We start from the raw sequence: 27,612 nt of genomic DNA on the forward strand, positions 1-27,612 counted from the left end.
TGCATAGAAAATCTTTAGTCCTAGGACAAAGAACAAAAATATTACTTAATATTGTCATCAGAGATCCTGCACTTTGCACAAAGTAAGGAAGCAGTTATTCTAAATAGGAGGATGAAAGAGACTTGTAATAAAATATGCCCTATAACTGCTATGATGTTGACAAAAAGAAGCACTAGTGTCAACATTACTTTGGTTTATTATTGAAGATGGGTTCCTCAGTTTAACTGTACAGGCTTTTTTCTCAATAACTGTATTCATACATTTTAAAAATCTACTTCATCAATAGTTGCAATTGTTTTTCTATCTCCTTTCAGAGAGAAAGTCTACCTGATCTGTACAATTTAAAACTAAATTACTAAACACAGTAGCAAAGTACATGAGTAGGGAACAAGTGTCCTTCCATCCACAAGATGTTTTCCCATTGTGATTTTGTATAAGTGGAACTTGAGGAAGGATAGTGAAAGTCACTGGTATAAGTATAGTTGTAAAGCATAGAAGGATGGGCAGAAAAAACTATAAAACAGTAATTAAAGTTTGTAGGTAGATGAACTGGAGAAGATTAAAGAAATCCTAATTAAAAAGAGAAAACAATAGAAAAAAGAGTAATCAGGGATGTGATATTATAAAGAGCTTTCCAAATTAGTTCGAATTCAAAGTTATGCAACAAGGTGAAATGTTAAAGAAATTTCATTAAAAGAATGACACAAAGTGATGAAGGAAAAAAAGCTTTCTTAGTAGTGGCATCTTGTGCACAAAGCTTTCTTTCAGATTGTATCCTGACCCTGAAGGTATTAGTTGTGCCCAGGAACTTGCAAGAATAATCAGTAAAAAAGCTCTGTTTCTGCCAAAGGAGATTTCATTATAAAGCCGTGTAGTGGGTCACGTGGGATTTATGTGGAAAGAAACCGAAGGTACATGCAAGCCCTCTGACAATTTTTTTCAAAAAATGTTCTTTGTAATTTCTTTTAGAGAATTACTTTAAGTGCTGCAGCATAGAATGTGGTTAAATATCAAGTTATTTTCTGTATTAATTAACTCTAGTTGCTTTTAAAAAAAATATTTTCTTTTCATGCAATTTCATTACTATGACTAGCTGATGAATTCTTAATACTTAATCCTATTTCAGAAACCACACAGGAAAGAGAGATATTATATTATTGATGTATCAGTAGTTATCTAATGAATCAAGAGCTCAAAGAGTACTCTACCTTTGGAAAGCTCTTTTTTCTATTGCAATAAGAAATTCAGTTAGACATGGATGAGCTGCAAGGTATGAATGGTTCCTGTATGCTTACCCCCTCTTTTCTTTTTCTTCTCTCAGACTGTTTGATGTGTGCACCGTGTCACGAACAGACAGAGAGACCAAGTTAACATTAGTGTTTGAACACGTGGATCAAGACTTGACTACTTACTTGGATAAAGTTCCAGAGCCTGGAGTGCCTACTGAAACTATAAAGGTATTTAGGAAGAAAGATTTTTTAATATTATTTCAGAAAATAATTAGATAGGAAACACAAAGGTGTAAATCACAAAGACAAACTATGTTTTGATTCCATAGGATTTTGTCATATCAAAATTGAGTAATGTCCAACTTGGGGCATGATTTGCTGCACAAAGATCTGTATTCACTAACAGATATGATCTCTGTGGAAACGTTGCACTTGCTATTTTTTCTGTTTAGGTGGTTTTTTTGTCATTTAGATTTATAAATCCCCTGAATTTCTAGTGTTTTACCAAATGTAAGATTTCGAATCATTAAGAATGACCTTTGTTTGCAGCCATAGGCAGATGATTCCATTATTGTTTAGTTCAAGATGACTTGAGCCTTCTCTGGTAGAGTGATGATTATTGTTAGAATGGATAAAATAAATCTTGCGCTATCTCCTTCCCTTTGCCTTTTGTTTCTCCAAGAGACTCCTTTTGTTTCATGTCTCTCTTGCCAGAAAGGTTTCTATATGATCCAAGAATAAGAAAAGTTTGCTGCGGACCTGTGGTGAGCCCTGCAGAGGATGGGTTCAAGGAAGGAGTTAGCCATGGCCACTTGCTGTAGAAGCTGGGAGGGCTCTCAGTAACTGAAAGGATGAAGTTTTCCCATCATGTTATCTCATATTCTGCATCTATAAGGGAGAACATCTTACCAGGACAGAACATGCTTGCTTCCTTTGTTCTAAAGTACATATACCAACTTCTCTCCTAAGAATTTCACAAAGAAGTTCTACATTAAGGAACATAGCTTGAAATGCTCAACAAAATGTTTACCCCTGAGAAAAGAAGCAGAGGGGTTGATGTTCCTACATTTGGACTGTGTCTATTTAACATTTCTTTTGATTTTTCTTTTTTCATGAGGAAAAATAACTTACACTTTCAGAGATGGATTATCTTGCATTTTATATGTACTTTCTGAAAGTGTATTGTGTCATCTTAGTCTGGCAAAAATCCTGAGGGAGGAAAATAAAACATGAAAGCTCTCTGAAATTTAGTTGTTTTAATTTTTTTTTTTTGGTAACATCTTCAAACTTAAGAGTTGCCTCATCTTCCATATAAAATTGGACATAAAACTGATAAGGATCTTGTCACTTGTATCAAAGTCACAAATGTATAACATCAGTCAGTTCCAGAAACCATGTTTTTTAAGTGACCTTAGTGGATAAAATAGTTTTTTTTAAAAAATAGATGCAGCTTTAATTTATTTCTGACAGAATACTAGAATGTACCTCTTGCATTTGAAGGACTTTTATGGTAATGCTTTTAGGGTTCTACTTCCTCTTAGGGTTTTGAAGCTACCTAAGGGAACTGTACTTCAATGGAATTGGCATTGTGAAAGTAAAAGACAAGGTGACTGACATGTTACCTAACTAATATATTGAAATGGATGAGAAGTCAATTACCAAGCTTATGAAATCTCATTTTGAAATATCTTTTGAGCTGTGTTTCATTTAAAACAAATAGAAGAGGTGAGCACTGGACTAAACCATTCAAAATTTTCTACGAGCTTGTTCTAAATTTGCACTTGTAGACTGTAAACATATATATGAACATACATTTCATGGAGGTTATATACTAGTGAAGGAAATTGCTGAGTTTACTTTTGAAAAACACTATATGTGGTTTACTAGTTCAGCTCAGTGGTATATCTGATAATTTGGCACAATAAAAGAGAAAAATTTAGCCACACAGAACAAGGAGGAATAATTCTGATCTTTGATGTACAGTACAAGTTCCACTGCAGCTAGGGAAATTAGTGTAAAACTCAGCTTGTAGGTCTTTTTGAATGCTTTTTGCTTGGTCATTGCTGTTGATTTCAACATTTGCACAACAGCTGATACATTATTTCTTGAATTCTCCGTGTCACGGGGGAAAAAGTTGCACCCTGTTGCTTCACTGTTTATGTGAAAGCACTCTGTTTATGGAGGTACTTTTGCTGATAGTCAGGGCTGGTCACATAAGGAAGAGTCTCAAGGCTTATTCGTAATGCATTTCGATACTTTTCTAATGATACGGTCTTTATGGACATTGGTGGTAGAAACTGAAGCAAAGAATAGATCTTCTGTCTGCAGGGAAATATTGCCATTTTGAAGCAACTGAGCATTCAGCCCAGAGCACATACATCATTAAATGGCTAACCTGACTTTTTATAGTTTGGCTTTTGAGGTTAATATGGATTTGTATTTCATTTATTTCCAGAATTGTAGTCAACTTGCGTAGAATATTTCCCCTCACCAACAGCACAGTACAAAATAACTGCCAGTATTGTAAGATCATCTATTAAAGTTCTGTATGTGTTAGAAACACAGAGGTGCCAAATGAGCTGAGTAAACACTGTATATCTTGAAGTTGAAAGGTCTAATATACCTCTTTGGCACCATGGTATAAACTCAACAGTTGTTAGTGGAACTTGAATGACATAAAATTGTTGTAAGAGAAGTACAAGATCCAAAAGATCTTCTCTGTGTGAGCAGCTACCATCATTATGTACCATTGGAGGAGGGAGACTCAGCTCTTGCTGTTTTGGGGTATGCTGGGGTTTTTAGTTACCAAATGTCAAGGAGTATAAGTGATGTTGGTACCACTAAGAATTTCCTTTATATGTAGCAGATAGTTGTCAGATAGTTCAGAGAAGCTAATGGTATTGATCGCTTAAACACAACTAAAGCTTGGCTTAATGATGCTCAGCAAAGCCTTTCTAATGGATAAAGCCCTGCATCAGGAGTCACCTCAGAAGCTATTTTAGGAACATATCCTCAGGTGCCCATAAAATGATGGGAGAGAGGCAGCTTCCTGTGAGGATAGGGAAAATACCCTGAGTAGACAGACACACTCTCTTCCCCTCTCTGTCACCAGACGTATGAATGCTGTAGTTCATTTCTGTGGCTATAGCTCTGGCTAGTGAGTTCTAGGTTATTCTGGACAGAGCTATTTTAAGTCTTTTCTGTTGAAGCACTTCCATATTTTTTTTAATGGAGTATACTTGGGGCTAGAGGGATGGAGAACATGACTGCAAATACTCATGGACATGACATTCACCTTTGAAAGAGAACCATGTTCAAGCTCTAATCTAATTAATATGTCTTTGTAACTACTGGATTATAGTCCTTCTCACTCTTTCTGGCTTCACCTGTCAGACCTGATTAATGTATGTTCCATATGGGATGAATCAGGATCAGCAATGACAACCTCTTCCTTCTTTCCTCTCTACTCATCATCTCCTCCCTTCTTTTATTCTTTTTCTTTAAGGCAGTTTATGTGGAAATGTAAGGTGTGAGTTCAGTTTCCTTAGGACACAGATGTTAGTCATACATACACAGGTCTTTGGTAATGTTAATGGAGTTAGCAGTTGAGCCTGTGAGAGACTTTGCTCATTAGGAACTTTTGTTAGTTGACATAAGGGTGGTGGAAATGGGAATACCACATCTTTGCAACAGAAAATTTTTTTAAAACTAATAACAGGACACTGAAGCATTTTGATGTGTTAGCTTTTGGGACTGAAGCATGTTTAGGCTGGGTGGTCACATCTTGACATGATGCTCATGAGACTGACATGGTTTTTTGATCCTAAAGTATTTGGACATGGATATAGTTATTACCTTTTTAATATGGTAATAATGTGCATGCAAACATCTTGATATTTATTGATTGAAGCTATTGAAATCTATATAATAACATTTAGCTTCAAATTAATATATGCTTGTGATGGCTTGGTATATATAGCTCTAAATTAAGTGGTTTAGGAATAGCTCTTTGGAGCTTCTCCCAGTTATCTTTTTCTGCTGGGCTAAGGAGTCAGTAAAAATGAGAGGGGATAACAAACTGTTACCAAGGTTCTTTAATTTTAGTAATGAACAAAGTCAGCTTTACCAGGTAATGTCATTCTGGGTAAACTTGTGGCTTCTTGCAATAGTATTCTTATAACTGATCAGAACTTAGCCTACCCAAGCTACATGTGCTAACTGGGCTGTCTGTTTCAACCTAACAGTCAACAGGGGGGAACAGAACAAAGGGCTCCAGTATAGCAGGTACATGTGTTATCTATCACTGGATGTTAGAAGAGCTGGAAATGTCCTTCTACCCATGTCTGCTATCTGTGACTCTTTATGGTATTCTGCCCAGCCTGGAAGAGGGCAGCCAAGTCAAAGAGAGAACAGCTTTTAAGAACAGCGTTTAACACCTTTTCTCTGGTGTTTCCTGATTCCTCACCCAGGTGAAAGGCTTCTGTGGATGTTATTTTGTATCTCCTTTGCATAGGGAACCTAGATCTAAATCTGATTCAGGAATCCAGTTTTTGATATTTAGATACCTGAAATTTAGAAAGTACAGCAGTAAACATAATTTTGTTTTGTGGATTTATCTAACAGTAGTCCATAAATCAAAATCTAAAACATTACCCTTAGTCCTAGAATAAAAGTTACTGTTGCATCCCTGTGCATTTCCTGTAACATGCATTACCAGGCAGACCAGTCACACCTTGCAAGACTCTTAGAAAATTAATATGAAGATGTTGCTTCTCAGAAAGCAAACCAGTGTTCAGTGTTGTGAGTCATCAGCCATCATCTGCCACGGCTGCACCTACTCAGTCGATCACATATGAGATGTGGAGCAGATGTCACACAATCATGTAATTCTGAAAACAACACAAGATATTCCAGGAAAACAGATTTACTAGTACTGAGAGTCTTCAGGCTGTGGCCATATTTAACAACATCAAAATTAAATGTCACTAAAAAAGAACATACTCAAATTAATAAGAAAGATACTAAGACAAGAGCTGTTACTAACATTTTCCTGTCAATACTTTCGTGGTAAAGAAAGAATAATGGATCAGATCCCTAACTGATACTGAGGGGTATAAATCCATTAACTTCAGTGAAATTATGCCTATTTACAGCTGCTAAGGGTCTTATTCTTTGTGAAGTATTTTGCAATAAATGTTGTTCTGAATCCGTATTGTGAGTTAAAGAAAAGTTGCCACTATAAATAAATGAAAAGCAAAAGGACTAAAATGACACATTATTGTGGAAGAAACCTTTTTTCTCTGTTATTCTTCTGCCAGAAGTTGGATTGATACATGAAAACGTAGCAGGAGAGTGAGCAGGTGCCCTGCACAAGTGGCAGCTCTGTTGCAGGTGCTGTCATTTCCTTTCCATATTGTGCTGCATGTAGAGACACAGTCACACCTCCTTTGGTGTGGTGGCACAGGTAGTAACATACAATCTGGTCAGGGGGCTAGGAGAAGTCATGATTCAAATGAAGGGACTGCTAAATACAGAATGGTACAAAATACAATGTGGATCTGTACAGTAACTTATTTAGCCTGGACCTTTTTACAGTCAGTGTACAACCACTGATTTTAATTATGGTGATGTTAAATTATCTACAAAACCCCACCATTTACAAATTGCAAACATTTTAAAACTGATGATAATGTACAGTTGTTTTTTTGCAGTGCAATAGCCCAGGACTGCCCAGACCTCAACTGCTTGCAAACTGAAAGCTTATAAAAATGTGAGGCACTCCAATAATTTAAAATGACACTGTCCTTCACATTTTTCCAGTAGTTCCGGTTTGGAAAGCAGTTAAACAATATTGTAGTGTGAAAGCAACCTGCTTGAAATAATAATTTTAGTCTTTCAAAACAATGACATTGAATTAGAAATGTCACCATGAAAAGATGTCTATCAAGGACTCTAAATAGACTTCTCAATCTACTTTTTTTTATGGCATTACAGTCCAGCAGGGCCTTAAGGGACACATCTTTTTTGAAGTCAGAAGGAAGCTGTTGTTTCCTATTAATGGAGGGCCAGAAATCATATTTATTTGGAAAGTCAAAGGTATTTAAGAAACTAAAGTGATTCTGAATTGTGGGCAGGGACGAAGGTTGTGTCTTTGGCATAAAAGAATTTGTGATCAAGTCATTGCAAAATTGCACTATTACAAACACGAAGTGAAATGTTGCTATCAGCTCATGTAATTTCTGTTAATTCTGCAGAGCGTGATGTGATGTTTAAAAAAGCTTATGGATCCTACTGCTTGGGATTCCCTTGAGACATTCTCAGATTATTTCTGAGTTTCTGGTATTAGAACATCAATATGGTAGCAATTGCTACGTGAAATGCTTTGATGACACTGAGAGAAAGGTAGCACATTGTAAGAGGAATGCCTAAGCAGGTGCAAAAGTGGGACTAGACTGTCAGGCAGCACATTGAAGATAGCGTGCCCTACTGTTCTGCAGCAAGCAGTTCCTTGGATTGGGTAGTATTTTCAAGTTGCTTTCCTTTGCCTTCTGGTGGTGGAGTACAGTCGCAACTTTCTCTGCAAGGAAATCTTGCCTCAATGATCAGCAGAATTATCGCTCATGGTTTCAGAGTCTTTGTCTTCATCAAAGATACCATAGTTAAAGCAATTAAGAGATAGCTATTGCAGCTCACGTAGAGCAGTGAAGAACAATAGACTTGAATGTTTGGATTTGCCCTTTTTCTAAATTTTGCTTACAAACCATATGTTATTTTTAATAAGTGATTTGAAGGGTGGACTGTGGCAGATGTGAGATAGAGAAGAGACATTCAAAGAGCCATTCTTGATTTTTATGGGGGCAGATTGGAATCACTTTCTTAATAGTGATTTCAGCACTGGTAGGAAATCAGGCACCTGTACCTCTGCATACCCACAGAGCTATACTTCACCTCAAACCAAGCACACACAGATGGGGAAGAGGAGAGAGAATGACATAAATTGGACAATATAGATGTTTGGGAAACCTGGCCAACATGCTTTTTCTTGTTGAACTCCAGATTCTAAGGGCTGAGCTCAGCTGATCTGGAATAAGAAACACTGCAGCAGGATTCCTTTCACATCTCAGCCAACCCAAGTCATTGCAGCTCAAATTGTCTACACTAGAATATTCACCAAGTGCCCATATTTATTCATAACAAATATACATCTGTAATATGCCACAGACAATTAATAGCTAATAGAAGATAAAATAGTAATTAATTTTTTAAAAATTGTTTTTTTCTGTTCCACCCCAAGAGAAATTTATTACTCTTGCACTCCTTTTATGCCAGTGGATAGGCAGGTTATTGCACCGCACACTGAAAGTTATTTTGAAGCATGTACTTTAGTGGCACACTGATTTAATTAAGATATTTTATCTTTGTTTCTTTTTCTCTGTAACAGATGTGTTTAGCTTATGTCAGAGAACAAAGTCCCATGCAAATGGATAGGGACAGAATTTTTTTGTGTTGCATGTTTTCATGTGTAGAACTTAAAAATGGCTTTAAGAATTTTAACATTATTTTTCTCTATATATAAGCACATAAACACATATATGTCATTGCTGAAGAAGTCCTCTAACAAATTTGCATAAAACATGTTGCTATTTGAGCAAATGGGAGAAAAGGAAGGGGAAACTGAGTGATCATCACTCTTACGTCTATGAAGCTCATGATCTCAACATAGATGTGGGCTGGAAGAGGCCAGAACTGGCAACTCAGGTGCTTAGAGTCAAAAGTAGAAGAATACAGAAGGAACTCTTCTGTTCTTTCCCTTGCACCGGAACTTTTCTCTCCAACCCTTTTCTTTCCATTTTGCTTATCCCCTCCTAACAGACTCTACTCCCATAAAAAAGTAATGTTATGGAACTGTCCCACTGTTTCTCCACCTGGGGTCTGTCTTGTCCATTTTATTTGTGGGCTTTTAAGGGAAGAGGCTGCAAAACAACCTTTGATTGCATAGTGCCCACCGTAATAGGCCCTCTTTTTGGTTAGCCTCTACACAGTACCTTGTTAAACGAGAGCCATGATAATCAGATCCTACAACAGCATTATTTGTCTAAAACAGTGCTTCTCCTCTGCTCTGTTGTTTCCTTATCATAGCCTCTTCACACATTTACACAACTGCTTCCTTCATAATATGAGTGCTCTGTAATCAGTGTATGGTTCATGTTACAGGTTTCTCAGATTTCAAAGTGAAATAAAATGAGCTTTCTTCCATTTCAAGAATATCCTCCTTTTTTCAGAAGTCCAAAGAAAGACACACTATTAGTAAGTTCACAAGCAGCTGCCAGAAGACAGAAAATTTAGAATGGAAACACAAGTGAAATAACAGAAATACTGTTTGTTGTTTGCTCTTGGTGTGACAACAAGGGGAAATATTTAGAAATTATTAATTTATTTGTAGTTCTAATAAAGAAGACATGGTTTTGTAATATTTGTCAATGTCAGTACTCTAGAGCACAACTATGGGTCAAATCCTTCTGTAGTGTAACTTCCTGCTTTTTACAGTTGTTCCAGGGGTGACTGTGGTGCAATGCTTTTAGCATCAGTTAGCAGGCAGGCTTTCATTTGTTTTCAAGCAAAGTCTGAACAGATTGCAATTAAGAGCAAATTGCAAGGGCTCAAGCTCCTAGATCAAATCTGTCTTTAAAGTTTAGGTTGGAAACCTTATCCAAAGACTCATAAACATCCGTATTTTAGGCTCTTCTTACTTGTCTGTTACTGTTACAGCAATACAGTACTTCCACTTATGCCAGTATACCTAAAACATTTGAAGTCATGCTGGAATATACCTGAACCTTCTGGTTCAACTTCTGACCTAAAAGGAGAAACCTCAAAGGGAGTAAAGGCTCTGTTCCAATTTTAGAAGAAATGAGGTTGAAAGACTGTGAATTAGAGGAACAGAGGAAAATCAGTTGTTATCCTGTACTACTCACCTGATAAATTCCAAGGTTAGAGCAAAAAATTGAAACTGTTGTTTCCATAGTCTCAGATTAGTCATAAACATGCATTTTGCTTGTGTTTAAATGCTTTGTCAGAGTGAGGAAGTAGTCTTCCCTCAAAACTTATGCATAAGCAACGTCTGTGCCTTTGGAACCAGACTCCTGACTATTCACAGAAGTATGTCATAGTTGGTCATCACAGTAAACTGACTCAGTAAAGAAAGAGGGCTAGTTGGTCATCACAGTAAACTGACTCAGTAAAGGAAGAGGGCTCTGGAGGATCACAGTTTTGTTTATTTCCTTTTTCATTAATATCGTAACTTTTCTGTCCACAAAATTTATCCCATTTGCCTTTGAAAATCATTACCTTTAAGAATACCCAAGAAGAAGCTGCTTTTTTATCATTGTGACCAACTCATTAGAAGCCAGTACTTTATAGATTTATTAGTGTTGAACAGTGTCTTACAACATAAAGAGTCCATTGAAATTAGTGGCTTAATCACAAAGAAGGTTACTGCTCAACAGTTTTCACAATTGCTAAATATGTGACTTTTCAAACAGCATCATAAAAATGCTAACTATTTCTAAAATGTCTCACTTCTTTGGTCTATGCAATAGGAAGCATTGCACTATAACTTTAAAATGTCAAAAATAATCAAGAAGATATGTTGGCCATCTCTTAAGAGCATTTAATTTCCAAGCCAATAAATTCAGCTGCTGAAATTTTTGTCCTTTGTTTCAGGATGTGACAGTTCTGTTGCATAACTACAATTCAGGAATCTCAGAAGGCTCCAAAATGTTACGATATTCGGTGGATGCAAACTCAGAATCATTTCTTGTTTAGCTTTACAGCAGGGAACAGGCACTGGAATGGCAGCATGTGCCTTTTTTTAACATCTAGTTTGTGATTCATTCTGAAATATTCTTTCATTTGGAATTAATTTCAGATATTCCTGTTCTGACAAGCAGAATAAATATTTTAGCAAGGACTTTTTAGAGAGAAATTTTGACAGTAACATACTCCTCCCTTAGTGTTACAAAGGAAATACATACTATCCAAACCTAGAGCTGGCATTTTAATGGAAATAGTTCCAAAAGAATACGCAGGATGTTACAAATGTAAAATGTATTTAATGAAAGAGTATACAGATGTCTTTCATGTATTTTAAATAAAAATATCTCATTTGAGACTTGAGAAAGCCAACAGCAATCTCTGAGCCATATGCTTGTTATTACAATAGTATGTTTTGTATAACTGTCATTCAGTGAGAAACAGTACAGACCAAAAAGGAAAGACATATAAAAACATGAAGTTAAGGGAGGAGGGACCATCTTACAAAGCATTTTTATTGAGTTTTTGCCTTGATTAGAATATATCCCTTTCTGGCTTTTTGTTTGCTCGATTCCTGCTGATGTCTACAGGCTTATTGAAGACATAGGAAGAGGAGAATAGAGACCAAGCTGCATGGGTACAGTGAACCAAAACTGCAAAGAGATGCATACTTGACAGAGAGTTTAAAATAAAAATAAACCACAGTTTCTTTGCTTGGTTTCTGGAGCAGAAAGTCGCAAAACAAGCAGAAAACTTTTGGTTCTCAATGAAATGGTTAGTTACCTCAACTGCTCTGAGTGTTTCAGACGTTAACCTTCATTTCAATGAAAAAAATTTGGACCCAATTCGACTTAGGTCTATGTCTGTGAAACTGGGACCTTGGAAAATACTTCAAAAGTAGCTTTAGTCTTATGTTTGTATTTTATTCTTTTGCAAATGTGGTGGAGGTAACCTTGATTTGCTATTTAGTGGAGTCACACTTTATTGTGACAGAAAACTAAGAACAGTCCTTCAGTGAAAATAACAAAGACCTACCCCATGGTGATTGATGAGCACATTGTACATGTGAAATGAGCTGGAAAGTCATCATCTTGTCTTTTTCTTTGCCACAGGAAAAGCATAACAGAGAGATTTCTTTTCTTCTGGTCCTGATAACAAATCTAACGAAGCATAAGGAGAGGTTACACAGCATGGAAATGTGTTACAGCCAGCTGCTCCCTAGCTTGCAAAGCTGCAGTAAATAATACAGTTGCTATTTAATAAACAAAAGGAAACAGAAGTCCTTTGATAGTGATCCCTAGCCTCTCTCATTTGCCCTTCTGAAGATACTGTTTGTTTCTATTTAATTGTCATTTTGGAATGACATATAGATTGATATTGTATTATATGATTTGTAATGTTTTCTTTGTTAATAGGAAAAGCAAGAGACTTGTCTTTCTAGGGCCTGATTCAGCAAAGCATAGATGTATGTCCTCCAGGTTGTCTGGATCATATCTACTTTTACTCTCATAGGTTTTCCATTAATGATTACAAGATATGTAATTTTCTTTTCCAAATTGGCTTAGGTAATCAATAGCATACTTTTTTGTTTGTCACAAGTTATTCTTTTGTGAAGCAATGATGCATTTGTCACAAGCTACATTTGTCACAAGTGTCTTTTGTGACACTTTCAAAAGGTACTTCATGGAAGTAGTTTGTTCCATTGATTGGCTCTTTTTACAAGTGAACTTCTAACATGCCATTGGCTTGTTCTTAGAGTTTGTTTTGTTTAGCATTTGGGAAGTGGGGGAATGGAGAGAATATTGTACCTATGAAACATTGGAGAAAACCTTCTCCCATCCAAAGAAAACTATGGACCCTCATGTTGCACCTTTCTCCCAATGCCCAAGCCTCACCCTCATCTCCAAAGCAGCACTGATTATTGTGCTAACATTAAGAAATAAGTAGGCTTATTGCTCATTGTGTCACTACAAGTTAAGGATGTCTCCATTTTTAAGAACCAGTCAAGTGTTCAAAAGAAAATGAGAAGTTTACAGTAATGTAAATCAGTGTAATTTTGCTTAGAGCTGGAAGGGCTCTGTTCCCTGGCACTTCAGAGAGACTTGGCAGATATATGGGACCATATTACCACTGTAGCCACAGAAAACATCTTAGGCACATCACTACGGTTTGTTATACTGAAATACAGAGATGAACTGCTGAGGCATGCTAATAGCTAGCACCTTCTGCTAATCTGCCTTGCTTGGTAATCAACTGGTCTGTGAGAGACAGCAATCAAAAGAGATGGAGTATGACCACAGAGCCTGAGAGGGAGTGTGGTGAGAGGAAATGGCTGAGTGGGATGGAGTGCAGTAAAGGTGTTAAGAGAAGGTCAGAACTGTGGATGGAGCAGGAAAGAGTAATGAGGCTCATGAACGGAGGAAAGAAAGAAGTAAAGGAAGAGGTAGGAGATCAGAAAAGAAAGAAGAAAATCATAAACCACATAAGTGGAAGGGAATGAGCAGCTGTTCCCCTAGTTTGATGCTATGGGGAAACTTATGCTTTTGATGAAAACAAAAGACTTTGTGCACCTGCCTGACTGTTCTCAGAAAATCTCTTCTGTATGCCTTGACTATAGGATAAATTGCTCACCCTGTTCCTCTTGTAAAGATGTTGATTCAAGAACTATTGTTTTTTTAATTCAGCGTAATTGAATTACAGATTAATTACTGCTGTAAATATGGAAAACAGGTCAACGTCCTGGATGCCTCCAAGAAACATTTATCTTGTTCTCTACTTTTGAGTTAGGTGTACTAAGACATCAATAAGATTCTTATCCTGCAGACTACTTTTGACAGTTCATACAGTGTTACAACAGCATTGCAAAGCTATATGTACAATTCTTGGATTTGGGCTCTTGGCTGGACTTGTTCCAGTAGGCCACTGTCTCTTCTCAGCTCTTTCTTGAAGCCCAATTCTACACATAACTTCTATCCAGGAAATCTTTCCTTTTCTGTATATCCTTGGTTTTCCTGAAGGTCATTACACTTTTATAACTGAAAGCAAATTCTAAATCTTTGGAGTACTTAACAAACATTAACCAGTTAGTCTTTGCAACACTCATGAAATAGTTAACCATTATCTCTGAATTTATAATATGGAGCAAGAGAGGTAGCAAAGTTAAATGAACCTCTATGACTAGAGATCAGGTAGTAAGTGACCCCAACATTGAGCCATTGTGCAGCACTGAAGAGCATCACAATACTTCTGTATATATGTCCATTACAAGAAAAAATAAATATTAAAAAGTGACTTTTAAAAAGTACACAAGTGAGTTTTATTTATTACATGTTCCCTGGAGAGTTTAGGAAGGCATTGTCTTCCTATTTTCTCTGTGTTCACATCTTTACTAAAAACTGTTACCTATTTAATAAAAGTGTCTAACTAGGGAATAGCTGTATTTCAATATCTGATGTCATGCTGACACCTTTGTCTCAGAATAGGTTGACTGTATCTCTCTGAAGGTCCTGTTGCTTCTGATGAGTGTGGGAGGACGACAGAAATATTAAAAGGTGATGGGAACAGTTCAGGTCTTTGAAAATTGGTGAATAGAGTTACAGTGACTTATTAGGCTTTGGTTGTGCCTAATAAGAGGCCATCTTCTTCAGCATGCAAGTGACATTCATGATTATGCTGAATTCCTAAACATTTTTATGATGGAAGCAATCAAAACTAGTCCTGAAGTTCAAATTCTACAGTAATCCCAATTTCTAACTCACAAAAGGGACTGCTATCCTGTCAGCCTCATTTACAGTGCCTTAAGATCTTATGTATCTGTGTATGTCACAAAATATATTTCCTTCCGTATCTCAGGAAATGGAGCAGATCTGTGTTACAATAAGTTTAAACAAGATTTGTATTAAGGAAAAATTGCCGGACTGATCTTATAACTTTGAAACAGATGGAGGAATTAGGTGCCCAAGTCCTATCGAATGAAAAGAATATTTGAGTTTCTAATCTGTAAGATCCTATTGACTGCTTTTTCTCACTTTTAAAAAAAACCATAACTTATTTTCTTGTTGCCATGCAGTGGTTTCATAAAAAACCTCATTCAGTTTTAGTTGATACTGTTCAAAAAAACAACTGAGAGAGAAATTAAAGGACTAGACTTCTTGAGCCTTTTGTCTCTAGCCAAGGATTTGACGGTTTTCAAAAACATCTTGGCTGATCTGTTCAGAGCTGCCTTGGATTTAGAAGATCTAGTCATTCACATCCCCTGGGATACTTCTCAAGTCTCATCCTTTGTTGTTAGGTATCAGTATATAATCAAATCTCAGATTTCTTGGTGGCATAGTGCAGACAAGTCCAATGAGAATTTTCACAGAAATGTCAAGGAGTTGATAGATCATTAGGAAGAGTAGTCTGTGATAAATCTGTTATATATTTACATAATCTGAATGCTCCTCTGGACCAGAATCCATGTGGTCTAAGCTGTTCGCACATGATTTTGAGTATGTTGTTAGTCTTTGTTATGAGGTTAGCCCATCTTCTGCTCAAGTAATGGGATGAAGCTGGACCACAAAAAGTTCCACTTAAGTAAAAGAAAAAACTATTTCACTGTGAGGGTGACGTAGCAGTGGAACAGGCTGCCCAGGGAGGGTGTAGAGTCTCCTTACTTGAAGGTCTTTAAGACCCGCCTGGACATGTTCCTATGTGACCTGATCTAGGTTGACCTGCTTCTGCAGGGGGATTGGACTAGATGATCTCTAAAGGTCCCTTCCAACCCCTACCCTTCTATGATTCTATGATTCTATGACAATGTCAGGCAGCCATCTTCCAGGGCCTTCCACATTATCTCAAATGTTAGCTGGAGGTAGCAGTTCCCAGAAGATAAATTTGCAGATTTACTCATCTGGGAGACATTACCTCTGAAGTCTTAAGCTGTTCGTAAAGATTTTTTTTTTTTTTTTAATATATGTGCACAGCATTGTTTCAGCTTTCTAATCACTGACCAGCTGGCTTGTTAGTGAATAGAGCTGTGGGCCCCTTGCCACGTTTCATGTGAGGTCTTGGCTGGGTGGCCAAGCAGGCAGCCTGCAGTCAGTGTCAAAGCAATTCAAGAGGTATTGGCACAGCAGTGTCCCCATTAATTTCTGCTTGTCACATGCTGTCATGCAAGTTACACCAGAGAGGAAATGACCGTTAAAAAAAAAACTATGCTTGTGGCACTTGGTCCCCTCCAGACATTTTCCCCAAGGTTAAACAAGTGGATACAATTAGCTGCTATCCACAGACAGCTGCAGGCAAGGAGAAGCTGAGATCTGGGCCACACAGCAATGTGTCTTTCCTATTAGCAAGAAGTGTCAGCTATCAACATATGCTTTATTTTAACCCTTTGTGGAGTCAGAGTAAATGAAAAATTGCTCTTACAGCCAGCAGAGTCATGAAGGTGCTAGTAAATAGCTGTAGTGCTGATTGAGCAGTGCTCTCTAGGAAAGGGGTTTTATTTGTTGGTACCATTCCTCATAAGGACTGTTGTCAGCAGCGCTGGAGGAGAATCAGGTTGTCATTGGTTGATAACTTACTGTAGCTTGTGGATTCTGTCAGTTAGGGAGACCATGATTTCTGTGAACTTCTTTTCAGAAGCATACTGAAGTAGTTAAGGAGAGTCACTTCAAGCTTTGTGTGTTTCCCGGGTGGACCTAATTTCTCTGATTACATGAGGAGAGCTTCTACAAGGACTGCCACAAGTGCTGATATGCTTAGGATGCCCCAAAATACAGCTTAGGAGTGCAGAAGCAAAGTCTGTGAAAAGCAAATGGCAATGAAGTCCCAATGATGAGAGAAAAAAAATATACTATTAGAAGCAATCAAGAACCTTTTAAAAAAAAACCTGAAAGCACCAAGCTCTTCTGAGAAGTGACAGAGATAGAGGAGTATACCCAGGGCTCCAGAATAGATTGACTTAGTCAAACGAAAGTCTGGCCTTTACCTCAGAAAGAAGGGGCTCACAGCATCAGTCAAAGAATCAATAGCCTTTTTTGGGAAGCATGCCCATTAAAGAAGCCAGAATTAGATGAAAAGTATACTCCAGAATTTAAACTGCAGCTCTACCCCAGCCACCTAGCTTGACCTAGTGTGACGCTTAGATACTATATTTTGACGCGTGTCAGTTCCCAGACATGTGCCAGAAGGGGCTTCAGAGCCAATGCATACAAATCACAGATGCTATTTCAAGTAATTTGTATGGGGCTTACCAACCGGGTGAGCCAGGGAAGAGTTTGGGGGATTGCTTGGTTCATTTTAGTCCTCATGTCTTTTTCAGCTGGTATAAGGAATGAAAAACAGAGAGGGTAAAAACTGTCAGACTAGGATGTGCTGTGAGAGACTACTGTCTCCAATGCAGTTTTATGAAAAGCTTGTAATAAAAGAAGTACTCCAGAAGGTATTTGGGGACGTACAAAATTATGATGAAATCATCCAAAGATATAGGGAAAAAATCCATTTGTTTTCTTATCTATAACTTCTGTTACGAGCTTTCCCTTGTATTGGTTTTTCTACTAGACACAAAGTGGAAAATGATTGTTAATCACAAAATTACATTTTACCTGCTGTTAAAATGTCATAGCCAGGACAGGTCTTGGTAACAGTGCCACATTTGCCAATTTCTGTCAAATTGTTAAAACAAAATTCCCCTGTGTTCTCATTTAATTTGCATATATCTTCTCTTAAAAATACCAGTAGCCAGATAGAAAATATTATGTTTCCTTTGCATGTCTACTAATTCTATTTTGTTAGGAATTTTTGGTACACTGAATCACTGAAAGTAGGACAATAATTATATAGGTTTCATTTCACTCATACAAATTCTTCTCATCAAAGATGAAAAATAACACCTTATCTGTATTGCTAACTGACTTGACAGGTATTGAACTATAAAAAGAGAAATTGATATGGAAAGATAGACACTTAAATTAGGAATGATCTCAAAATAAAATGCATCCACATATGTGCCTATACATGGTATGTACGTGTGTATCCCATAGATGTTAAGTACATAGTTCATATACCAAATTTGGTCACAACTCCTGACATCAGTATGAAAATCTGGGAGTATTAAGTTATTGGTAAAACAGTTGTGTACTAAGACTGAAACTTTTAAAGACCTCTAAAATATTGGTCTTAGTCTCTGTTCTAAGGAGAGCAGACAGGTTACTCACAACAGTTCCTTGAACACAATCAGATGCATATCTGTTTGTTTAAGTCTAATCTTAATTATGTCATCTTTGCTTCTGATGAGCATTGGTATTTGGAGCATATTTGAAGCACCCCAAATATACTTGGTCAGGATCTCCTGCAGCAATACAAATCCAGTTTTTCCCTTCTAACTCAGAAGGGTCAGTTGGTGAGTTCAAGCCAAAGGACTGGCATGTTAAACCTGCTGTGGTGGCTGTGAATTGAATTCAGTCTGTAAACAGGAGCATGACAATAAAAGGAAAATAGTGCCTCAGTATATTGAAAGCTATTAAATGCATAAAATTAAATCATAAACATATGGCAATGCAATAGCATTGTTAAACCTCATTGAAACTTTTTCAGAGACTACCAGGGATCAGTTAAAATTTTGCATTTTTCCTGAATCTTGTGCACAGTTGTATTTTTGCTGAAGACTGATGTATAATGTGCATGGTATATAGGCAAGGTCCATGTATAATAGTGACATTTGAAAGTTTTACCAGATTGATTGTTAACTGATTGACTGCTGCCTTTCAAGTTGCCTTCCAATAGCAACCAAAATAGTCTCCAAAATGGTGTTTTAGAGACTCCAGTCCTTCAGGTATTGTATCTTTTAAGTTGTTATATAAACAACTCTATCCATTAAAAAACAAAACAGAGAAACAAACAAACAAAAAACCTCACCTCCAACCCATCTATACTTATTTAAGTGTTAATACTTTTTCAGTGGACTAGTACAGATAACATTGCCTTCAATGGAATTATTCAAAACATTAAAATACATGTATGCATATCTGTGTGAGTGTGCATGTTTGTAGGGTTCTTCACTCTAAGAACTGAATAGTAGAGAATCACTTGTCTGAGCTGTGCTTCCTTTCATATAAAAGTAGTTTAAAATAGATTAGAAACTATCAGAGTATTTTTAAAATATCCATTAATCTACTCTGAGTGTGTTAACATATCCTTGATATGATTAAAATAATTTTAAATTCAGAAATAATTAGGAAAATATTTTACTTCATATTTTAAAATTTGTACAACTGTTAATTAATTTTCAACAAATTGTTTACCTTTATGGTAGCAGCATACAAAGCACCAACGACTATTAGACCAATTTCTTTCATGAGCTTGGCAGATATTAGTTTCCTTCTGCTAATAATATACTAATTGAATTTTACTGTATTTTACTCTCGGCACAGCAGTTTATTCTATGAACAGAAAATTAACATTTAATCCTGTATGGCAAGGTTGATTTGTTGTTTTCTTACCAAAACAGTGAACATATTTTAATTGAACGTGCTGTGAAGTTCACATTGTCTTGGTATTCTCTAGTTAATTGACAAGACAATCACAGAAGTCTCTTCTGAGGGACGCTTACCCTGTGAATATTTTCACAGAGAGCAATAGAACTACTCTGAGATAAACTGTTACCCAATGTAAGGAAAGAGCTCTATGACCCAGGAGTATATTAGGTTGGATCATGGATGATTCCTGAGAGGCTACAGTAAAGGCACTAGAGATAAAGGAGGAGTCTGCAATAGAAAAGTCAGCCAAGTGAACTCCTGGCTGACAGGCTGGTGCCGGCAGGAAGGTTTTGGGTTCTATGACAACAGATCCTTCCTTGGGGACTATAGCTTAATAGGACAGGATGGGATTCATCTCTCCCGTAAGGGCACTGGAATATTTGGGAGTAGGCTAGCAAACTTAATAAAGAGATCTTTAAACTAAGAGACTTCGGGGGTGGGAGGAGAAGCATGCAGAGGTGCAACTAGGAAGGCTAGAGCCCTTCAAGAATTAAATTTAGCTAGGGATGTTAAGGACAGTAATAAGGCATTTTTCAAGTACATCAGCAGCAGAAGGAAGACAAGGGGGAATGTGGGCCTGCTACTAAATACAGAGGGTGCCCTGGTGACCGAGGATGCAGAGAAGGCAGAAGTACTGAATGCCTTCTTTACTTCAGTCTTTACAGCCAAGGCCGGCCCTTGGGAAGCCCAGTCCGGCAAGGATAACAGGATGGCCAGGACAGCAGAGGCCTTGCCCTGGGTGGAAGAGGAAGAGGTTAAAGACTTGTTGGCCAAGCTTAAGGCTCATAAGTCAATGAGTCCTCATGGGATGCATCTGAGAGTGCTGAGGGAACTGGCTGATGTGATTGCTAAGCCTCTCTCCATCATTTTTGAACAATCATGGAGGACAGGTGAGGTGCCCGAGGATTGGAGAAAGGCCAATGTCACACCCAGTCAAAAAGGGCAGGAAGGATGACCTAGGAAACTACAGGCCAGTCAGCATCACCTCCATCCCTGGAAAGGGGATGGAATAACTCATCCTGAATGTTGTCACTAAACATATGAAGGAAAAGATGGTTATCAGGGGGAGTCAACATGGATTCACCAAGGGGAAATTCTGTTTCACTAACCTGATATCCTTGTATGAGTGCATGACCGGCCGGCTAGATGAGGAGAGAGCAGCAGATGTCATCTACCTTGACTTCAGCAAGGCTTTTGACACTGTCTCCAATGACATCCTCATCAAAAAGCTCAGGCAGTGTGGCTTGGATGAGTGGACAGTGAGGTAGATCAAGAGCTGGCTGAAAAACAGAGTCCAGAGGGTGGTGATCAATGGTTCAGAATCAAGTTGGAGGCCTGTGGCCAGTGGAGTTCCACAGGGATCGGTTCTGGGGCCAGTCTTGTTCAACATCTTCATCAACGACCTGGATGAGGGGCCAGAGTGTACCCTCAGCAAGTTGGCTGATGACACCAAACTGGGAGGACTGGCTGATTCCCCAGAAGGCTGTGCTGCCATTCAGCGGGATGGCAACTGGCTTGAGAGGTGGGCAGAGAGGAACCTCATGAGGTTCAACAAGGACAAGTGCAGAGTCCTGCATCTGAGGAGGAACAATCCCAAGCACCAGTACAGGCTGGGGACTGACTTGCTGAAGAGCAGCTCTGCAGAGAGAAACCTGGGAGTCCTGGTTGACAATAAACTAAACTTGAGCCAGCAATGTGCCCTGATGGCCAAGAAGGCCAACAGCATCCTGGGATGCATCAAGAAGAGTGTGGCCAGCAGGTCAAGAGAGCCTTTGCTCCCCCTCTACTCTGCTCTGGTGGGGCCTCATCTGGAGTCCTGTGTCCAGTTCTAGGTTCCTCAGCTCAAGAAGGACAGAGAACCTCTTGAGAGAGTCCAGCACAGGGCCACCAAGATGATCAGGGGACTGGAACATATTTCATATGAGGAAAGGCTGTGGGAACTGGGGCTGTTTAGTCTAGAAAAGAGAAGGCTGAGGGGGGATCTTATTAATACTTAAAAATGGTGAGTGTCAGGATATTGGGGCATCCCTTTTTTCTATTGTATCTAGCAAGAGGATAATTGGTAATGGGATGAAGCTAGAATATAAAAAGTTCCATTTAAATGTAAGGAAAAACTATTTCACTGTGAGGGTGAGGGAGCAGTGGAACAGGCTGCCCGGGGAGGTTGTGGAATCTCCTTCCTTGGAGGTCTTCAAAACCTACCTGGACATGTTCCTATGTGACCTAATCTAGGTTGACCTGCTTCTGCAGGGGAGTTGGACTAGATGATCTTTAAAGGTCCCTTCCAAACCCCATCATTCTATGATTCTATGTCTTTTGCTATTCACATATCTGTACTGTGTAATTCCTCAGGAATGCCATTGTTTTTTTGGAATTAATTAATGTTGACTGTTTGTTACGAAGTTATAACCATAGAAATGCTGTAATTATTCTGCTTCAAAAATAGTCCTCAGGGAATATGAAAGCTCTTTAAACTTTCATTCCAGCATGTTTAAAAAACACCCTTTATAATGAAAGCAACTTGATGATTGGACTCCTGTAGGATATGGAGGAAGCCCCATCCTACTTCTTTTCTGCTCACAGAAGGTCCTTCTGTTTTATCAAACTGGCTTGAGTGAGTGGCTGTCTAAAACTCCTTCCCTTTGTTTACATATGCAGTTCTCTTATGCAAACACTTCTATAGGATGAGTATCCTAACACCTACCATCCAAAATAGGGACATTCCATTCTGCTTAGCAAAAGGAGAAAAAAAAGAGTTACACCTAGACAGAAACTCTGGATGAAGGATGCACGTTACTGTGCAGGTGTGTGAGATTCTCCAGGCAGCTAAATAAATACATAAATAGATAAATATATAAACAGTCTATGCATTAGTCCAGATTTAGAGTCTGCTGTAGTTGACAAGGACTGACAAGCATGTATACTGTGTTGCTTTTATTTGGTGATACGACTGAGTGTTTTTTGTGGGATTCCATAGACCGACTTTCTCTGATATTAGAACTCCTATCACCATGACCAAGGGCAATCTGATTAAAGGTTTTTCTTTCTTCATATAGTAGTCAACAGAGGAAAAATGAGCTTCACATAATGAGCAGCCACTCATTTGTGTATGTTACCTCTGAGTGCATGTGTTCTTTGAAGACATACTGTTCTTGATGGTTTCCTTCAGTTTGCACTGTGACCTCCTTTACATAGACAAAATCTATCCTCTATACATTTACCACAGTTTCCCAGCCCTGCAGCCAAACTCCTACCCAGCCACTCACTCACTCCTCCGACTCAGCAGGATGGCTACAGAAACAAGGAACAAGAAAGCTCATAGACTGAGATAAGACAGGGAGATTGCTTACCAGTTACCATCACAGGCAATTTTCCCACCGTAGGGAAAATTAAGTTAGTTTAATGCCAGCTGAGATAGATATTTAATTGCTAATTTAGGTAGCAGGGAATGTAAAAAGAGCATCTTCCCCTGCCCTTTTCTAAGACTCCACATCACTTCTGACTCTCACCACCCAGTGTAGCACAAGGGCATGGGATATGAGGGATTGTAGTCAGTCCATAGCAGCTTTATTTTGCTGTTACTTCCTCCTCACACTTCCTGCATGCTCCAGCATTGGTCCTCTCCACAGTCTCCAGTTCCATCAGGGATATCCTGCAGGTCCTCGGTGGGCTGCAGCATGGATATTTGCCCACCACTGAGTATCTATCTCCTCTTCCTCCTCTCAACTTGGTGTTCTCTGTGCTGTTTCTTGCTCCTTTATTTCTCCCATTTTCCTCCAGCCTTTTCTGCCTTTTCTTAAATACATTTCCGTCGAGGCACCGCCATCTCAGCCGATGGGCCCAGCTGTGCTCTGCGATGGGTCCTATTGGAGCCAGCTGGACCCCCAGCTGGATCTGTGTCTGTCAGGGAGCAGTCTCTGATCTCCCATGACAGGGGCCCCTGCAGCCCCAGACACCAGCTCCTACACACTGACACTCCATACTTTCTGTTGCCTTTAGATAGATACTGTGATTATTTGGTTGCTAGCTGTGCCATTCTCTTTTGGATTAGGCAGGTAGAGTACTCCAGAGAATCTGATTGGTCTTAAACAAATAAGTCACTGCAGGCAACTGGCAGATATTTTAGCTGGAAGCCCAGATGGTAGGTGACTTAAAGGATCAGAGTGGTATTTGGAAAGCCAATGTCTTGGAAGGGATTGAGGCCTAGACTCATGAGGTACAAAGAAATAGGACAAAGAAAAGACAAAATTCTGTAGGAAATTAAGGCTTATGATGCCCTTAAGTTGGGAAAGCTGAGCAGTGAAGCTCACCTTTGGCAGAGGCAGTGAGTGCAGCTGCTCAGCCTGACCCAAGACTATCCCCATCCTCACTGATGCCAGAAGCAAAATATGCAGAACATATTTCTGTGTATTATTGAGACATGATATAAAATGGTATTACTTAAAAAGTTCATCATGATTTGTTCCTGACATTCAGTGGTGACAAATTCAGTAAATATCACACTGAACAATGCCATCACCAATACCATATGTGGTAGAACAGGCAAAAGATGCATTTCCATAACAAATTTCACTCCCAACTGTTTCCATTATGAGACTTGTACAAAATTAAATCTAAGGAAAATGTATTTGTTTGTTTCATCATGAAATAGCTGAGTTTTCAGCTGAGTTATATATAAATATTTTAGATTTGTACATAGACCGCATTGCAAATATAGCCTGTAAATCAAAAACATTGTAAAGCTATGATTATCTTAAAGCAATCCTAGCGGAATAATGTACGTATCTTCAATGTGGGCAAACAACCAAAGTAGGTTTTGTTATATTAAATACATGGCAGAAATCTCTAATCTAACAAGGCACTATTCTGTGTCTATGCTTGTAAACATACAAAACACCCAAAGAACATCTGATAGACATCAGTAGAGGTTTAATCATAATTTGCTAGAGCTTGTTCCTTGAATCTGCTGACACATTAATTTTCTTGTTTATTGAATAGAATTGATAATTTTTCAATTATTTTTTAAAATCTGATTTTAACTGTAATTCCAAAGAATGATGTGCATAACTACCATACCCAACTCCGGGAAAAACCGAAACTGAACCAACTAATCCTCGAGGCACATCAAGACTCTCTTGCAGTTATTTCTAGATCTTAGTAATGAAGATAATACCAGATAATCATCACTAATAAAAATGTATGCATTTTTGTTAGATGAGTGGAATTATCCTGGTTTAACTAGCTAGTGATCTGGCTTGTGCATGCCAGTTTATCCAGTTTGCTGGCAAAGGTTAGTATCTTCTGATATTAGTTACCGTACCAAGGAACACACAGAGCCCAAACTGAGTCTGGTGTTTCTTGCAAGTGGCCAACTAAAAGTACAAAGTAATTTTCCAAACACGAGGTTTTTGACCAGGCTTATGTACAGCACAAAATTTATCATTTGCTGTGGATAAAAGAAGTAATTTAGAAGCCCTCTCTTTTGTTTACTTTTATATTGAAAATCTATCTGTGGAAAGGAATATCAAATTCTGAGCTGCACAATTTAGTAATGAATCACAAATAGCAAACACTCTTTTTTACATCCAAGTGCCCTTCTTTACACATACAGATCTTTGGGCTGTTCTTCTAAGATAAATTTGATCTGAAATCTCTTCATTTTAATAAGGGGCAGAAAAAGAGCCTAATCAATAGTCCAAAAAGAATACTAGAGAATAGCCGATATGGACTAACTGAATTTCCTCAAAGACAAAATTTGGCAATTTTTTTCCATATTTTTCCTTCTTCTTTGTAATACTTTTTAAATTTATACTTTCCTAGTTCTGTGGTACACCTCATTTTTGTGTGTGAAGAGAATTTCAGTAAGTAATCTTTTGAGTCCTATGGGGGCAGAAAAGACATACCAGTTTCCATTTTTAAATGTTTTCTTTTTTCACTTGTGCCTGGAAGAAGAGTTAGAAACTGAAGACAAATACTTGCAACTTGCAGCGAGCAGAGCAGAATTACATTTGCTGAGCTTAAGAAAGTAAAAACAAAACCAGCATCATTTGTAGGAAAAAAGAAAGCATTCTTGACAGATTTGGTAACTTCAGGAATGAGTTTACATACTTGACAAATGAGTAGGATGCAGAAATGTCACCAGAAAAGGACTTGCTATGGTCTACTGACTAATCCTTAAGTTCTTTAAATGATTTTATTATTTTATCTGCTGTGATGTCTACCTAGAATAAAAAAAAAAAAAAAAAAGTGCATTCTTAAGATAACCACACTCTTAAATGATCTTGGTGTGTTCTTTGCATCTGCAAGACTGATCCAAAGATTGTTGGGATATGATTTCAGTTACAATATAGTGGACAGATGTGACGTATTAATTCTACTGAAGACTGAACCCTGCAGAGCTCTAGTCCCAGTTTTTCCACGTATTTCTGAACTGCAAAGGGCAATTATGTAAATACAAGAGAATTCAAAATACTTTGTATATTTTTTTAGAGGTGTAAACCCTGTTACAGTAGTCAAAATTAGCAGATCACAAATTTTCCCAGGGAAGCAAAGGGAATAAATAGCATCAGCTAACAGGGAATGAAGTTCTCAGTGTACCACTATCCTTCAGAGGTGATAATAACTAAATACTGTCACAGCATCCATAGTCCCGTGATAATATCTCCATCATCAGCATCTTCAAATATAAAGTGATTACTCTATGATCAGCACACTGTTACTACTGTTTGGCAGACATATACTATACAGAGTAATAGCCATGTTTCATTGGAGATCAGCTTAGCGCTTCCATCCTTAATAGCTATACGTTTTGTGATACTTTCTGTAGAGAGTATCAGATAACATTACATGTAAATAATAATTTTTTTATTAAATTATATAGCAATGTCTATAAAGTATATCTTAAAAACACGTTCAGCTGAAGTAACAGTTAAGTTGAATGTTTTGAGCTATTTTTAAACCCATTTTCAGATATCATTCCTTTAAATAATATGCCTTGAATATTTACTTGAAATATGCCCAAGTTCATAGAGAAGAACCAAAGCAAACAACTTCAATCTGTCCTTCTCTTTTCTCATGTTTCATGCCATTGCCTCTCCAAGGTCGTTTTGGTTGCTGATTACAGAATTGGTGGACACCCTACTATATGACCTGTGGAAAGGGCACATGTCATCATCAAACATAGAGCTACATTTTCTCGAACTCAAGTCTAGTGTCTACAGAAAACAAACTTTTTCTTTAGCCCTTTTGTTTCTTACTTGCCACAACATCTTTTAACTGTCTGATTTTGAAGTACAATTTTCAAGTTGACAATATCCTTCTAAACTGGAATTCAGGGGGTTCTAGTGTTTAATTTTTAGTCAGTTGGTTCATTCTTTCCATGTTGCTAAGATTAATGTGAAAACATGAGTACAGATGAAGTAGTTTCTTCAGCTGTGGAAATACCATAGAAGATTGTATCACTATAACAAAACAGAAAGCAGAATGAGAACTGTTAGTCATGATTGTTACATTGATTTAGTGCTAAACTTTGGCCTAAAGACTAGTTTCTGTCCTATTCAGTAAATTCTATATAACAGGTTTTGCTAAGTAAACTTTTTCCCTTCATAATCGTAACATGAAGTCCTGGTGAATTTGTCATTAAAACAACTTTTATGGTTGAAACAGATCCTTGTGCCTGTTGAAGTGACTGATAAACTTTCACTTCACCAGGGCAGGACAAAGCATAAACGTGTGAGATACCAAGTGGTGTGTGGTTTAAAGTTAAGAACAAAAAGCTGTTACATATTTTTCTTGCTTGAACAGCATTGCTTTGAAGTTGTTCTGGGATTTAGAGATACGCTTTTGCTATTTTTTTTGAAGTATGTTGACCAGTCTTTTTACTTCTATCAATCAATCTCAAATAATTCAAGTAGAAACAATGCATTAACTCGATAAGGACACCTGTTCAAGTCAGCTAGTTCTAGAAACATCCTGTCCATTTTATACTAGTAACTGTCTTTATTCCTTGGACATATTTAAGTCAGTATTTAGTAAATCAGTTTTGCAGATTA

General features: G+C 37.8%; 2 protein-coding genes across 3 annotated transcripts in view; one reads left to right on the top strand and one right to left on the bottom strand.

The window, feature by feature from the left end:
- ANKIB1 (ankyrin repeat and IBR domain containing 1) overlaps positions 1–27,612 on the bottom strand; it is a 410,605-nt gene that overhangs the window by 121,154 nt on the left and 261,839 nt on the right. The window lies entirely within an intron of this gene.
- The window catches only part of CDK6 (cyclin dependent kinase 6), a 141,525-nt gene that overhangs the window by 29,930 nt on the left and 83,983 nt on the right, over positions 1–27,612 (top strand). For both annotated transcript variants that reach the window (XM_061996289.1, XM_061996290.1), the window contains one exon: positions 1,322–1,457. In XM_061996289.1, coding sequence (XP_061852273.1) covers positions 1,322–1,457 — 136 coding nt within the window. The remainder of the gene's footprint in view (positions 1–1,321; positions 1,458–27,612) is intronic.

The sequence above is a fragment of the Colius striatus genome, chromosome 5 (assembly GCF_028858725.1).
Source record: "Colius striatus isolate bColStr4 chromosome 5, bColStr4.1.hap1, whole genome shotgun sequence".
NCBI lineage: Eukaryota > Metazoa > Chordata > Aves > Coliiformes > Coliidae > Colius > Colius striatus.